At 39.1% G+C, this 16,093-nt stretch overlaps 1 protein-coding gene across 1 annotated transcript; it reads left to right on the top strand.

Moving 5' to 3' along the window:
• Positions 1-262: 262 nt before the first annotated feature.
• On the top strand, positions 263-13,166 carry LOC120558534 (ADP-ribosylation factor-binding protein GGA2-like). Its single transcript, XM_039799573.1, has 16 exons — positions 263-649; positions 1,827-1,911; positions 2,426-2,501; positions 3,102-3,200; positions 3,296-3,419; positions 4,152-4,252; positions 4,534-4,614; positions 4,716-4,853; positions 5,569-5,776; positions 5,904-6,086; positions 6,175-6,242; positions 6,333-6,448; positions 7,258-7,418; positions 7,559-7,728; positions 9,103-9,213; positions 12,001-13,166. The coding sequence occupies exons 1-16, from the start codon at positions 607-609 to the stop codon at positions 12,109-12,111; spliced, it is 1,875 nt and encodes a 624-aa protein (XP_039655507.1). The 5' UTR covers positions 263-606; the 3' UTR covers positions 12,112-13,166.
• The last annotated feature ends 2,927 nt before the right edge of the window (positions 13,167-16,093 follow it).

Consider the following 16,093-nt stretch of genomic DNA (forward strand, 5'->3'; position numbering starts at 1 on the left):
TGTTGTACATTCAGAAGAAGTATTTAATATTACTGGTTGAGAGAAGATAATTAACTGTAGTTAGATTTGTATGTTAAGATTTCCTTGTCAAAGACGGCATGTAATCAAATGTAAACCATTACCTAAATGTATTATTTTTGTCTGCTATTTTTTTACTTTGTTTGATTTCTTCCCCATTCTACAAAATCACCCCACAAATTGATTATAAATTAATCTCTCTTTTTTTATTTTCTTTTTTTTTTGTAAAATCTTAATCTGTAATCTCCAGCTGTCAGATAAATGTAGTAGAGTAAAAGTAGAAAGTAACATAACATTGAAATACTTCAAGAAAGTGAAAGTTGCAAAAATTGCAAATAGCACGTACATTAGTTGAGTAAATGTTCTTAGTTACCTTCCACCACTGTTATCTAGTGTAGTGCTGATATGTGGAGTGAGGGGAGGGGGTGTGTGGTATAATTTGGCTGGTGTGTCAGGAGGAGTGTGACTGACTGGGCGTGTGTGTCACATGCCACCGCAGACAGCAGTTTGACAACTCGGCGCTTCCACAGGAAAGACGCACAAAAACCAGCTATTAAACATCTCTGGACCTGCAGGAGACGGACGGCAATGGCGACCAGTGACAGGCAGGCAACTCTAGAATCGTGGCTTAGTAAGTAAACGGAGATAGAAACGTGCGTTGTGTTGTTTTAGCTGCATACTTTTAGATCCGACGTAACGCTAACGGAGCTAGGTATCTCCTCATCACATGAACCATAGATCTGAACTATAACAGGCGCTGCGTTGTTTGCTAACGTCACATTAACGGTCGGCTCGTACCGTCAGTTGGACTTCATTACACGAATAACGCGTTATATTTGCGTTTAATTTCTGAATGGGTCAAATTATCTTAACTTTAATAAAACGTGTTTGGTATTGTGCAGAAAGTATCAGTTGGTTGGAACAGGAAGTTGATCAGGCCGTGCGCGTGCCTGGCCAGCGGTGTGTTGTGTCTGCGGTCCTGCTGTGCACGCGCGCCGTGGTAGAACATTTTGTATATTTTCTTTAGTTGCTGGATAAAGTTTTCAGATGTTAAAGTAGCAATATTACGATGGAAATACACCGTTAAATTAAAGACCTGCATTTGAACATGTACTGAAAAGTAAACGAGCAGCAAAATGTACCTAAAATATGAAAAGCATTATGAATACTAGTCTGTTTTAGTTTCACCTACCAGTGCTACGGTTATTGACTTTCTTGTGAAGGCCTCATATCCAAATTTCATACTTGTTGGAAGGATGAAAAATCATCAGGCGCTTTGCCTCTATAAATTATGTCAAAATGCTTGTTTTCAAAGTGGCACACCCCACAACAGCAATATTAAATTAGTTTATCATGTTCAATGCAACATCTAAACCTTCAGTAATTAACATAGCAGTAAAAGTATACTGCCTCACTGCTAAAGTGATTGGTTGATTAATCAATTGGTAGATTGACAGAAATGAATCAACAACAATTTTCATAATCCACTATCATTTAAGTTGTTAATTAAGCAAAAATGCAAACATTTCTGGTGTTTTGGACCATTGGCTTGAACAAAACAAGTTAGGATTGGCATTTCCCACATTTTCTTGATTAATCAATTACTCAGAAATACTCCACATATTCCACATCTTGCAAGTATACTCAGTACAACACAGGAAGTGTTTACCTGTTTTTCTGTGTGGGTCTATCTTTTATTTCTACTTCATTAAGTTGTTTAGTTTCTTACATGTATTTGATCCAATTGTGGCACATTATGAAAATATTTTTCGGATGTTTAACGCATTTCTCTGGTGTACTTGTTTCAGACCAGGCCACAGACCCAAACAATCTGGAGGACAGATGGGACTGCATCCAGAACTTCTACCAGCTTGTCAACCAAGAGACTGATGGGTAAACTGAACAGAGCACCTCATCAAAATGTTTCCCTTTTTTTAATCTTCTTTACGTGCCCGCACACAACCCTGCGTGGGGTCTCAGTCAGACTCCGATCGCCCTCAAGCTTTAAACATGAGCTGAAGTTTTTAGGGGAGGCTGCATGCTTCTCGAGGTTATTTTAACGCAATTGTGGTGTTTGAGAAAGAGAGTTGCTTCAGATCCATGTTGTGGTCAGAGCTTCTCCGTTTCACGATCATGCAAGACGGAAGAAGAACTCTGCAGCCCCCTTTCCCTTTTGACCTTTTTCTTCTTTTCAGTATTAACATGTGTTTTAATGTCTAAAACGTAATGTAAATTCAAAGCAAGTATGGATGGGAACGTAAAATTGTTACGTTTTCATCCATTTCTATCAGCTTTACTCGAGCGTGTGTGTGAATAGTACTTCTTTAAATGTTGGCATAACCTGTCCTTTGCTCACGGTCTACTCAGGCATTTTAATGTGACTTAAATCTTAATTTTCTGCTTTCAGCCCACAGGTAGCCATTCGCCTTCTTGCCCATAAAATCCAGTCGCCACAGGAGAAACAGGCTCTGCAGGCTCTCACTGTAAGTATTTAGGGTTTTTCATCTCTACATATAATACAAAGATGACGCACAGTTTATTTTTTATCTGCTGTGAAAAATTTCTTCCTTTTAACAAGTCAGTTGTGAGAAGAAGCAGTATCTCCTTATCTTGGTGTGTGTGCCCGTTTATTTTTATTCATTGCCTTTTCTCATGCATTATACTCCGCATTTATCATAACATGATAACGGTACAGACTATTCATTTAAAAAACTAAAGTCTACATTTTTTAACCCCAGGGGGAGGGCGGCCCTGTGAAGAATATCTGGGACTAACTTTCATCACATGACCCAAGTTACATGAGGGGTTTAATCTTCATTTGACTAACTGTATGTTGTGACAGCACACGGTTTCACACAGTTTCTCGTCCATACGGTTAGGGTTATGTATTTTAGGGAATCTTCTTGAAGGTTCACGTGCCTGATGGCGTGACATTTAAAGCTGGTTAACCTCGAAACATGCAGTGACAAATCTGTTCTCTCTCTCTTTTGGGCTGTGAAAGAACAAAGTACTTTTTTCTTTCATTTTCACTTGTTAAACATTTATTTGTTGATAATCATTTATACTGACTTGGTGCTTTCCAGGTTCTCGAGGCATGTATGAACAACTGTGGAAAGAGTTTCCACAGCGAGGCAGCCAAGTTTCGCTTTCTCAATGAGCTCATCAAACTTTTAACACCAAAGGTAATCAAAGAGACCGGTGTCCTAAGTTCCCTATTTTTGCATGTACCAGTCCCGTTTTATTGCTGTCTTTCTAAAATCTGATCTTTTCTGAGCAGTACTTTGGCGCGTGGACTCCACAGAAAGTTAAGGACCGAGTGACGGAGGTCCTCTACGGCTGGACTCTTTGGCTTAAAGAAGAACCTAAGATTCAGGAAGCTTACTGCATGCTCAAGAAACAAGGTCTGGATGCAGCATACACTCATAAAGTCTTGATACTCGCCTGAGCAACACTTTAATTATTCACGATATATTAGGAGTTTACAGATATATAAAATAGGGGTGTCACGATTCAGTTACTAAACTTTTTTTTTCCAATAGTAATGACAATGCCACAATAAGAGCCACTAAATGCAAGAAGGGTACTTTGCAACAACAGTTTCAGAGTTTATCAGAGTTTACAAGTGCAGTTGAATGCACCATAGTTTAACAAAAGGTGCACATGAATGCACCATGTAGTCCCGTGGGAGCCCACATGCTTTCCCTTCGTTGTTTGTTTACATAACTCACTCTGGGAAGGCACAATGTTGCCACACCAGTGTTTTCAGAGAAGCAGGAGGGTTTTCCAGTGCTGTTGTTTCTCAGTCATCTCCGACTCCGGCAGTGGTCATGGTGTCTGGGAAAGTCAATCTGCAGGTTTCCGCTAATCTAATTTTATCCTGTGTCTTTAGCTCCATGCTACCAGCCGGTAAGCTAAGCTGTGTCTGTTGTTATTTTCTTCTGACGTGCGCAGGTAGGCGTGGATGGAGAGAGATAAAAACACTGGTGGATTCACTGATCCTGCTTTTGTTTTAAAAATCGAAAGCTCATTACGATACATTTTTCGATTTAAAATCAAAACAGTGACACCCCTAATATAAAAGTGTGATTTATATATTGTAATTTGTCCCCTTCCCTTTCTTTTTGTTTTTTTAGGTATTGTGAAGAAAGATCCCAAACTACCAGACACAGTTATAATGGCACCTCCAACGCAAAGAACCACAGAATCTGTTTTTGACCAGGAGGACAAGGCCAAGGTGTGTGTATGTGTGTGTAATTAATATCTGCTATATAACATTTAAACAATACTTGAGGCAATAGTTTCATGGGGTTTTACTGGGGGATGTAGGAAATATGTGTTACTACAATATGTTTTTACCACAGCATGTGTGCAATAGGCCTACTTTTTTGTGTAACGCTAACCGTTAAGGCATTATTTATGTGTGCAGTTTGAGTCCAAAGCAAATTTCCCTAAGGAGACAATAAAGTATAACGTAACATATTTCATCCCGCTAAAGATGCATTTCTGTATCATCAGCTTTTAGCCAGATTATTAAAAAGTGCTCGCCCTGAAGACCTGGAAGCTGCCAACAGACTCATTAAAAGCACCATCAAAGAGGTGAGCAGTGCTGCTGGTGGTGATGGTGGTCATGTTTTCGATGCATGCATTTGTAATTGTGTGAGTTTGATGTTCATTTGTTTATGTTTTTTTGATTTTAGGAGCAGGAGAAGGCAGAGAAAGTGTCAAAGCGCGAATCTACTCTGGAGGAAGTAGAGAGCAGCACCAAACAGCTCCGAGAGCTACTGCGCCAGCACACCATCACTGGAAACTCGTTACAGCCCAGTGATGACATAAAGGTACGTTTTGACATTATTAAAACAATCAAGGACTTTCTCTGGGCCAGTCTATATCGACAATGTTTCATACACGGGGTTGTTCCGGTGCCGCTGGAGGTTCCGCTGGATGTCATTCGAAACTCTGGTCGATTCGGGAAATATCCTCCAAGCTAGAACCGACAATCAAATAAAATGTATCTTCTTTTCTTTCTTTTTTTTGACTAAAATTCTCATCACACACACACACACACACACACACACACACACACACACACACACACACAGCCATTTTAATTCCAGAGCTCGCAAATGTTCCCCCAAAACAAGTTCCTTCCCGAGGCTATTTTGCAGAGACACCGTTGCTGCGTTTGGTGCTTAGCGCCACCCGAGACGAAGAATGTTGTGTGGACTAGCCAGACCTTCCTCCGCAGTGCCGTGGAGATAGGTCTGGCAATGCGAGACTAGTTCAGGGCTGACCACGAAAAGCAAAACGGTGTCGAAGTCCTGGGATTGTTGTCCATCTATTGCCTCTACTGGCTAATTGTTTCACTCACTGTCCAATTTCTCTGTGAAAATGTAGTCAACAAACAGTAATTTGTTGACTTTCAGGTCAAAAAGTGCAGCTGGGACCTGCTTCACATTTAAATATAATAAATGCAGTCATATGTAACCTACATGTTTTAATAAGAAATATAGTATAACTCAACATTTGGTCTTTCCCTCTTCCCTGCTGCAGGCCCTGTACGAGCGCTGTGATCGGCTGAGGCCCAGCTTGTTCCGCCTGGCCAGCGACACGATGGACGACGACGTAGCTCTGACGCAGATCCTGGCGGCTAACGACGAGCTAACGCTTGTAGTAAACGCCTATAAAGACCGAGTGGGGAAGAGAGAGTGTAACGGGGGAAGGGAAAGAAGTAGAAGCAGCGAGGAGAATAAAAATAATGGTAGTCCTCATTTGTTTTAACCTTTTTTTTCCATGAAGTAGCCCCTGTGGAAAACGCCTTGACTTTGCGTTTGACTCTACTCTGTTCTGCTTGTATTTGATCCTGTTTCTTCTTCTTGTTCCTCCAGCTCCAGAGAGTCCCAGAGAGATTAAAAGCTACCACCTCATCGACCTGTCGGCACTGGACTCTCCACAGACGCGCAGAAAAAATGCGGATTCTCCACCATCCTTTGAATCCTTTTCACCCATGTTTTCCTCTCTTCTGGAAAGTACCTTCCACTCAGTGGCTGAGCAGGACTTAAATGAACTGGGTAGGCCCTGCATTTGTGCCTATTTCTAGTTTGTTCTTTCTGAGTGTGATGAGTCATTGTGCGATGATGTTGTTTCCTGTGATTGCAGAGTTAGATAATCTGGTCTCAAAACAGACTCAAGAGACTTCAAGGTCCTACTATGAAGAACTGCTGCAGGTGAGGCTCGGATGTAAAGTTAAAGATTTGAATGCCATTTTTATTTACATTTTGTATCAATATTTTAACACAGTTTATCCTTTCCGTCAGCTTAATGGAGAGGTTCAGACGAAGAAGAATGCTGAGCAGAATGGAGGGAGAGGTGTTGTGTTGAGAGCCCGTGGATGTGGAGGGAGCAGTACTACATCAGATGGGACTAACATCTGGTAAGGACAGAGAAAAGAAAGAAACCACTGTAGAGAATGCTTTGGATGTGGTGCATGTATATGTTTAGTAATAACAAAAAGCACTGGTTTAAAAAGGCTTTTTATATTGGTTATAATGTGTAGAATGTGCCGGTGAATAATCACTATTTCTAATATTTCTAATGATTTTGTTAGAAGGAAGATAAATAGTGATCATCCTCTGGGTGTAAATGCTTACACATACAAAATTTAACATAACATAAATCCTTGACATAGATAAATGTGAAAGGAGAAGAACTCACACCAGTCTTATCGGCCTGCTGATGTGTGTTAGCAGATATATAATTTTTTTTGCAGAGCCGTGAACTGTGACAAAACAAAATTGATACCTTTTTATTCATAAATAATACCCACAATTCACTTTTCATTTAGTTTTGTGTTTATATTGATAGTTATTTTTTTATTTAGTTTTAAATTATGTTTACTGTTCAAAATGTACTTGGACTGTTCTCTAAGATAGTAATGTTTATTGTAGATACTCAGATATATCATTATCAGGTTATTTTTGTTTGTGTCGTTTGTTAATGTTAAAAGAATATATATATATATTTTTCTTTTCCAACTTATCAAGTCATTTTGTCCTTATCAAGTCCAGGGTATGTTGTGGAATTCTGGGAACATGCAAAAGACATTTTTGCAAGATATACAATATATTTTGTGAAAACAAAAATGTTGAAGTAGATTATCACTGTGCGGAGATGTTCGTTGGCTTCATTTACTGTCCTTATTACTTCTAGAAATGACTGTTTGATGACCATTTCTTCTATCAGGTCGCTTCCTTACCATCAACAGTTTACAGAGTCAGGATCAACGTCCCAGTCGCAGAAACAACTCACTGAAGTGTCGGGATCTCCAGTGAAATTAGAGGAGCGCTTGTTTACCCCACAACTCTTGAAAAACATCTCTGTTCCAGTGGAGACCATCAGACCCAGTATGTTTGTATGGAGAAACAGCTGGGTTATCTTTGGTTTTCCTAGTACTGTTTTGCTACAGTCAATCCTCTGTTATGTGTTTATAAACCATCCACTGGATATCCTGTCTAAATGGCTGTTGTTTGCGTGTTCTTGGTAGGTAATCTTGAGCCGATCACTTTGTACGATCAGGGCGGCGTCCGCGTCTCCCTCCATTTTGCCAAAGACTCCCCGCCGGGTTATCCAGGTGTCGCTGTGGTCGTCATCTCCACAGTGAACACGTCTGCCCTCGATGTGAAAGACTTCCTGTTTCAAGCTGCTGTTCCAAAGGTAAAAAGAAAATCCAAAGATATATTCAAAATCTTGTATCAAAATGAAAAAAAAAATGTTTTAAGTGTGAATGAGTATCATTTAAACCAGGCAGCGGGGGAGATTTTGAACGTAGATTTAAACACACCCAAGTGCACACATGTACACTGATGTTCCCGATTCAAAGCCTTGTCAAAATAAGAGACATGGATGGAAGAAAAACACTAAATGCACCAACTCACCAAGGCAGCCATCTGCAGCACCATCTTGGGCTACTGATTAATGTTTAAGTTGAACAACCAAAAAAGTCAAACATCTTCTGGTTCCTGCTTCTTAAATGTGATAATGTGCTGCTTTTCTGCGTTTTATATCATTATTAATTCAATACCTTTTGGCTTTTGAACTGTTGGTCAGACAAAACAAGCAATTTAACATGTAGCAGAATCACAATATCAGTTTTCACATGCAAGTAGAATGGCTCTAAACAGCTCCCCTCCGGAAGTGTCTCTGTGTTAAAGCTTATCACGTAGACATCGGTGTTTCTAGCAGCTGCTCAGATGGGTCGACGTTCCTTTATCCCTGTCTTCCCTCTCTTCCCTCTCTTCCCTCTCTTCCCTATCTCCCTGTCTGTTGTCTTCCCATCGACCATGCAACTTTTGTTTATTTCTGGGTCAAAATTTCATCACTTTTTTCAAAAGATGTCGGCACTTTTGATGCTTTCCTCGATGTTTTTGTCACTTTTTTCCAATTTTTTTTGTCACAAATTTTCACTGTTATTGTTGTTTTTGTTGATTTTTCTGCACTTTTTTTTTGACGTTTTTGTTGTTTTTTCCAACATTTTTTGTCACTTTTATCCAACCTTTATTTTTTTCCAAACACTATAAAATTAAATAACACCCAAATTCAAGAAAGTAATGAAATGATTATTTATTTTACTTGTAAAGAGTAACGGTTGTATGGAACCATCCACATTATGTTTTTTTTGGTTTGGTTTTGGTTGAAAGAAACCCAAATTTCTGATATAGTAACTTTTTGAAAATGGGTCAAATTTGCTCCGAGGACAACATGAAGGGTTAAACAGAGAATGTGAATGAGTACATTCAGAGTATATATATACATACATACATACATACATACATACATACACACATACACACATACACACACACACACACACACACACACACGGCTCTGAGTTGATTGTGTTACCGGCGCCCCCTCCTGGAGCCACTTCAGATTGGTCAGACTCCCTCTGTAAATATTGTATAATATATTTCTTTTTTTGACATTTTATGCCCATTCCCCTTCATCGTTCAGCAGTTTGACCTGTGCCCACCTACTTTCCATTAGGATGATTAGCATGAGTTAATTTTCAGTTTTTTACCTCTCCTTCAGACCATGTTGGTGAAACTTCAGTCTGCCTCAGTGACACACCTACCTCCTTACAACCCTCTCCTGCCCCCGCCCGCTGTCTCCCAGGTCCTCCTATTGGTTAATCCTCACAAGGTGAGTTTGAGGAGCGCTATTGATTTACATTGATCAGTCACGAACACATTTTAAATTCCCAAAAACCCATTACTTATAGTACCTCAAACCAAATAACTTAAGTTCTATATATATATATATATACAGTGCCTTGCGAAAGTATTCGGCCCCCTTGAACGTTTCGACCTTTTGCCACATTTCAGGCCTCAAACATAAAGATATAAAACTGTAATTTTTTGTGAAGAATCAACAACAAGTGGGTCCCAATTATGAAGTGGAACGAAATTCCATTGGCTATTTCAAACTTTTTTAACAAATAAAAAACTGAAAAAGTGGGCGTGCAAAATTATTCAGCCCCTTTACTTTCAGTGCAGCAAACTCTCTCCAGAAGTTCAGTGAGGATCTCTGAATGATCCAATGTTGACCTAAATGACTAATGATGATAAATAGAATCCAGCTGTTGTGTAATCAAGTCTGTATAAATGCACCTGCTCTGTGATAGTCTCAGAGGTCCGTGTAAAGCGCAGAGAGCATCATGAAGAACAAGGAACACACCAGGCTGGTCCGAGATACTGTTGTGGAGAAGTTTAAAGCCGGATTTGGATACAAAAAGATTTCCCAAGCTTTAAACATCCCAAGGAGCACTGTGCAAGCGATAATATTGAAATGGAAGGAGTATCAGACCACTACAAATCTACGAAGACCCGGCCGTCCCTCTAAACTTTCAGCTCATACAATGAGAAGACTGATCAGAGATACAGCCAAGAGGCCCATGATCACTCTGGATGAACTGCAGAGATCTACAGCTGAGGTGGGAGACTCTGTCCATAGGACAACAATCAGTCGTATACTGCACAAATCTGGCCTTTATGGAAGAGTGGCAAGAAGAAAGCCATTTCTTAAAGATATCCATAAAAAGTGTCGTTTAAAGTTTGCCAAAAGCCACCTGGGAGACACACCAAACATGTGGAAGAAGGTGCTGTGGTCAGATGAAACCAAAATCGAACGTTTTGGCAACAATGCAAAACGTTATGTTTGGCGTAAAAGCAACACAGCTCATCACCCTGAACACACCATCCCCACTGTCAAACATGGTGGTGGCAGCATCATGGTTTGGGCCTGCTTTTCTTCAGCAGGGACAGGGAAGATGGTTAAAATTGATGGGAAGATGGATGGAGCCAAATACAGGACCATTCTGGAAGAAAACCTGATGGAGTCTGCAAAAGACCTGAGACTGGGACGGAGATTTGTCTTCCAACAAGACAATGATCCAAAACATAAAGCAAAATCTACAATGGAATGGTTCACAAATAAACATATCCAGGTGTTAGAATGGCCAAGTCAAAGTCCAGACCTGAATCCAATCGAGAATCTGTGGAAAGAACTGAAAACTGCTGTTCACAAACGCTCTCCATCCAACCTCACTGAACTCGAGCTGTTTTGCAAGGAGGAATGGGCAAAAATGTCAGTCTCTCGATGTGCAAAACTGATAGAGACATACCCCAAGCGACTTACAGCTGTAATCGCAGCAAAAGGTGGCGCCACAAAGTATTAACTTAAGGGGGCTGAATAATTTTGCAGCCCAATATTTCAGTTTTTATTTGTTTAAAAGGTTTGAAATATCCAATAAATTTCGTTCCACTTCATGATTGTGTCCCACTTGTTGTTGATTCTTCACAAAAAATTACAGTTTTATATCTTTATGTTTGAGGCCTGAAATGTGGCAAAAGTGTCCGAAAAGTTCAAGGGGCCGAATACTTTCGCAAGGCACTGTATATATATATATATATATATATATATATATATATATATATATATATATATATATATATATATATATATATATAATGATAATAATGTAAATATAATAACAATCATTACATTTCAGTGTGTTTGTGTTTATAATTATTATTTCAGTTTGATTTAGCGTGTTGCAGTGTTGTTTTACTCTGCTGCTTCGTATCAGTGGTGGAAAAAGTACTCCGATCTTTGACTTGTAACAGAGTATTAGTGTGGTACAGTGTGGTATTGCTACTTTTTAATATTAAAATGTTGATGCATTATTGTGTTCATCACTTTAATGTTGCAGCTGATACAGGTGGGGCTAATTTTATGTAACATAATGGACAATTCCACTTCCAACCTGTAGGGGGACCGAAGCTGGAAAAGTTACATAGTGTTGCTTTAACTGGTAATAAGACATAATAATGTGTTTTCTGTAACTTAAATCTAAATCTGTAATGTTATTAAATAGATGTAGTGGAAGAAAAAACAATACATTCCTCTGAAATGTAGCAGAGCGGAAAGTAAAGTACTTCAAAATTGTACTTAGGTACAGTGCTTGAGTAAATGTACTTAGTTACTTTCCACTACTGCTTAGTATACAGTCGCCTGTGCAAACAGTCTTATCCTGATGTAAAACCTGAATATATGACACTGTAACTTGGGTATTTTTAATATAAAGTATTACATTCTTTTCCTGGTTTTGACACATTGATTCCAATCATTCCCATTATTTATTGGGTATTAAAATGTAACGTAAATGTTATATAGACAAGAGATTTCCTATGAATGATAGATAAACAGCTTATTAAATACTGTCCAAAATAAAGTTAACTGTGAGTTAGTGGATGTCAACCTTTGCATAAAATAAAAAGACCGTTGAGATGAATTACTGGGATAAAACCAGAGTTATTGATAAATTGGATAACCCAGAGCACTGAAGTATTCATTTGCATTTCCATTATTCATTCATTTGCTTTCTCCATCTTTGTACATCTGACATATTTCCTTCCTTTCTTTCTCTAGCGAAAGGTGCGTCTACGCTACAAGTTGACACTGACACATGGAGACCAAAAGCTGAACGAGACCGGAGAGATTGATAACTTTCCTGACTGGACCGCTTTGATCTGCCACTAAAAAACTTCTGAAACTTTGAATAAAAAACAAACAAACTCTGGACCTAAGATATAGAGAGAATAAAATAAACCCAGTGAGAAAGGAAAAACTCAACAAAAAGGTGGGAAACTTGTGACAAGTGACGAGGTAAACGAGGAAACATCAATATCAAAAAGTCTGTATTTTCAGAAATATAAGATTTTGAGTTTCCCGTTCCTGTATTATAACATCGCAAGTGTGATACAATAATGATGAAACAATCTCAGAAAGATGTAGATTACTCTGAAAAAGGTGAGTAAACTCTATTTCACTCATGAAAGTGTTAACAGTTCCGGTGGGTTCGGTACATCCCAGATTGTACCTGATTCAGGTTTTTTAATATTCTGCTGTTTGTGCGACTGCGGCCTCCTGCCTGTTGTTAAAGCGCAGTTTGATAATACAGTTCATCGCAGTACCCATATATGCTGACACGTAGCTGGTTACAACACAATTGGTATTTATTTGATTTTGTGCATTTGTGACATTCAAAATACCAAAAGTGCCTTAAGATGGAAGATGGGTTTTAAAATGTATTTCTTTTAAGAAATCAGGTTGTCTTAAGGAATAAAAGTGTTAGAAACCTTCAAAGATTTGTATTTGCAGGTCATTTTCTGTACTTGACTGCAACGTCCATTAAAAACATGATACTATAGTTTTGACGTTGCATTTTATGCAAGTTGTGTTTTAAGAACTGTAACTTCAAACACAAGCAAATTAAGGAAAGATCTTCATTGAGACAAAACATAGGCAGCATTGGTCCTAACCTGACCACATGTGGCACAAAGAAACGGTCGACAAATGCAGAAATAAAACAAACTCACAAATGCTGCAATTTCAGCACTTGATTGTCAACGTTAATTTCCTCGGGACAGTAGAAACGGATGGATTACATCGACTTCTCAGTAATGTTCAAAAACTGGTCGCGTTCTATTCAGTTGGCCATAAAACGTCCTGTGAGTTTACTTGTTATGCATTGGGAAGAAGTGGGGAGCTCTTATTGTAAAAAAACAAAAAGGGATTGCTGTTGCTGGCATAAAGCGTGTTGTGAACATGGCCGTCACCGTTGTCGAATAACTTTTTAAAAGGTTATCTTGTTGATAGTCTCCCTTTTGACAGAACCTCCTCCAAAGCTTTCTGAATGAGGGTCTGTCTACTCCACATAGCATTCGGGGATGGGAGGAAAACATGCTCTGATTTAATGGCATTTCTTTAAACCAATCAGAATCGTCATGGGCGGTGCTAAGCTCCGCACAGAGCCACTGCAAAATAATCGTGGGAGAGAAAACTCAGAATGGACAGATAGTCTAGCTAGCTGTCTCAATTTACCCTGCAGAGATCTGAGGAGCAGTCAACAATAGTCCTCATAAATAAACCGAATTTAAAATTCCAACACAAAGAAAGCGGAAGGGAAACAGAAAATGCATCCGGCGGAATCTCCTGCAGCACCGGAAGCAATCCCGGAAGTGGAACGCGAAGGATATAGACCATCTTGTTGAATAACATTTTCTTTTCACAATAAAAGCCCTCACTTCCTCAAATACAGGTTATTTTACCAACTGAATATAATGCAACCAGAAAGAAAACATTATAAGCACATTAACATTAATTTGCTTGTGAATAGGATTTCTGTTTTGTCAAAAGTGGTGAAGATCATTTCTTAATCTGTTTTCTGAAGTTTCAGGGTGTTCAGCTCTCTTAGCCACCGGAGATTAGAGACTGATGTTTACTCTTTCTAAGTCACCGTTAATGTAATAAGATCTGTGTTACCTGATATACTGTGAAACTTTATACTGTCGAGCCCAGAGCAACACCTTCAGTGCCACTGAACCTGCTTAGTCATCTATTACTGTCAGATTTACAAAAGCTCAAAACGTAGTTTGTCAGACGATTTTTGGACGGCTTAAAGCCAATGTGAATGCTTCTTTGAATGCTTGTCTGCCTATTGTCTGTCAGTCCAACAGTGTGTTGCTCTACCATGTGGTATCAATAAATACAATGTAAACAGTGCACCACAAAGCTCAAATTCTCTGTCTCACCAAATAGTTCGTTATATCAAGTTCAATCTGAAGGAACTCTGTTACAGTCTCTGACAGAGAGAAACCCTTCAGATTACAACAAAGTCTTGAGATCTACATTTTATTTATTTTATATACATGTTTTAGATGCTGGCATTCGGAGAAATTTGCAGACAAAATACTTTATGATTAAGACAACTATGGCTTTACGGTATAATCCATTGATTTTCTCCATTAATTGATGAACGTTGTCCAAAAATATTATCATATATATATACAGTGCCTTGCGAAAGTATTCGGCCCCCTTGAACTTTTCGACCTTTTGCCACATTTCAGGCCTCAAACATAAAGATATAAAACTGTAATTTTTTGTGAAGAATCAACAAGTGGGACACAATCATGAAGTGGAACGAAATTTATTGGATATTTCAAACCTTTTAAACAAATAAAAAACTGAAATATTGGGCGTGCAAAATTATTCAGCCCCCTTAAGTTAATACTTTGTAGCGCCACCTTTTGCTGCGATTACAGCTGTAAGTGGCTTGGGGTATGTCTCTATCAGTTTTGCACATCGAGAGACTGACATTTTTGCCCATTCCTCCTTGCAAAACAGCTCGAGCTCAGTGAGGTTGGATGGAGAGCGTTTGTGAACAGCAGTTTTCAGTTCTTTCCACAGATTCTCGATTGGATTCAGGTCTGGACTTTGACTTGGCCATTCTAACACCTGGATATGTTTATTTGTGAACCATTCCATTGTAGATTTTGCTTTATGTTTTGGATCATTGTCTTGTTGGAAGACAAATCTCCGTCCCAGTCTCAGGTCTTTTGCAGACTCCATCAGGTTTTCTTCCAGAATGGTCCTGTATTTGGCTCCATCCATCTTCCCATCAATTTTAACCATCTTCCCTGTCCCTGCTGAAGAAAGCAGGCCCAAACCATGATGCTGCCACCACCATGTTTGACAGTGGGGATGGTGTGTTCAGGGTGATGAGCTGTGTTGCTTTTACGCCAAACATAACGTTTTGCATTGTTGCCAAAAAGTTCGATTTTGGTTTCATCTGACCACAGCACCTTCTTCCACATGTTTGGTGTGTCTCCCAGGTGGCTTTTGGCAAACTTTAAACGACACTTTTTATGGATATCTTTAAGAAATGGCTTTCTTCTTGCCACTCTTCCATAAAGGCCAGATTTGTGCAGTATACGACTGATTGTTGTCCTATGGACAGAGTCTCCCACCTCAGCTGTAGATCTCTGCAGTTCATCCAGAGTGATCATGGGCCTCTTGGCTGCATCTCTGATCAGTCTTCTCATTTCGTTCCACTTCATAACTGGGACCCACTTGTTGTTGATTCTTCACAAAAAATTACAGTTTTATATCTTTATGTTTGAGGCCTGAAATGTGGCAAAAGGTCGAAACGTTCAAGGGGGCCGAATACTTTCGCAAGGCACTGTATATCCTAAAGCCCAAGTTGACTAAATTTAAATAGCTTGTTTAATCAGTCAGTTTTACCATCAAGAAAAACAGCAGATGTCCACATGAACTATTGCCAATTCATTTTCTGTTGATCAACTAATCTGCAACATACTCCTTTTTATTGTATTGCATTCCTATTTATTGATGTGTGTATGTTATGTGTTAGATAAATAGTGCTGTAGATGTCTGGTTCAATCTTTGTGTTGTGGATTATGTGTCAATATGCCTGTAATGTACAACAAATTGCCTCTCGGGGACTAAATCTAAACAATTAATTGACTCATTGTTTCAGCTCTGAGGAAAACACATTTGGTAACAATGACCTCACCGCGGTGATCAGCTGACTAAGTGAATGAGGGAGTAAAACAAGCTTCAGCTAGTTTTCTAGTCAGCCCACGGACTTCTATTTAAAAAGTAGATGACCGTTAGTCATACTTCAATGACAAAAAGTGAAGCACTATATTGAGTACAAAGT

Source organism: Perca fluviatilis, chromosome 1 (genome assembly GCF_010015445.1).
Source record: "Perca fluviatilis chromosome 1, GENO_Pfluv_1.0, whole genome shotgun sequence".
In the NCBI taxonomy this organism is placed as follows: Eukaryota; Metazoa; Chordata; class Actinopteri; order Perciformes; family Percidae; genus Perca; species Perca fluviatilis.

Excerpts from the sequence above, each read along its gene's own strand:
- LOC120558534 (XM_039799573.1), top strand. The coding sequence starts at position 607 with ATGGCGACCAGTGACAGGCAGGCAACTCTAGAATCGTGGCTTA. Across the intron at positions 2,502-3,101 it reads AGGCTCTGCAGGCTCTCACT|GTTCTCGAGGCATGTATGAA; the intron begins GTAAGTATTTAG and ends GGTGCTTTCCAG. Across the intron at positions 3,201-3,295 it reads TCAAACTTTTAACACCAAAG|TACTTTGGCGCGTGGACTCC; the intron begins GTAATCAAAGAG and ends TTTTCTGAGCAG.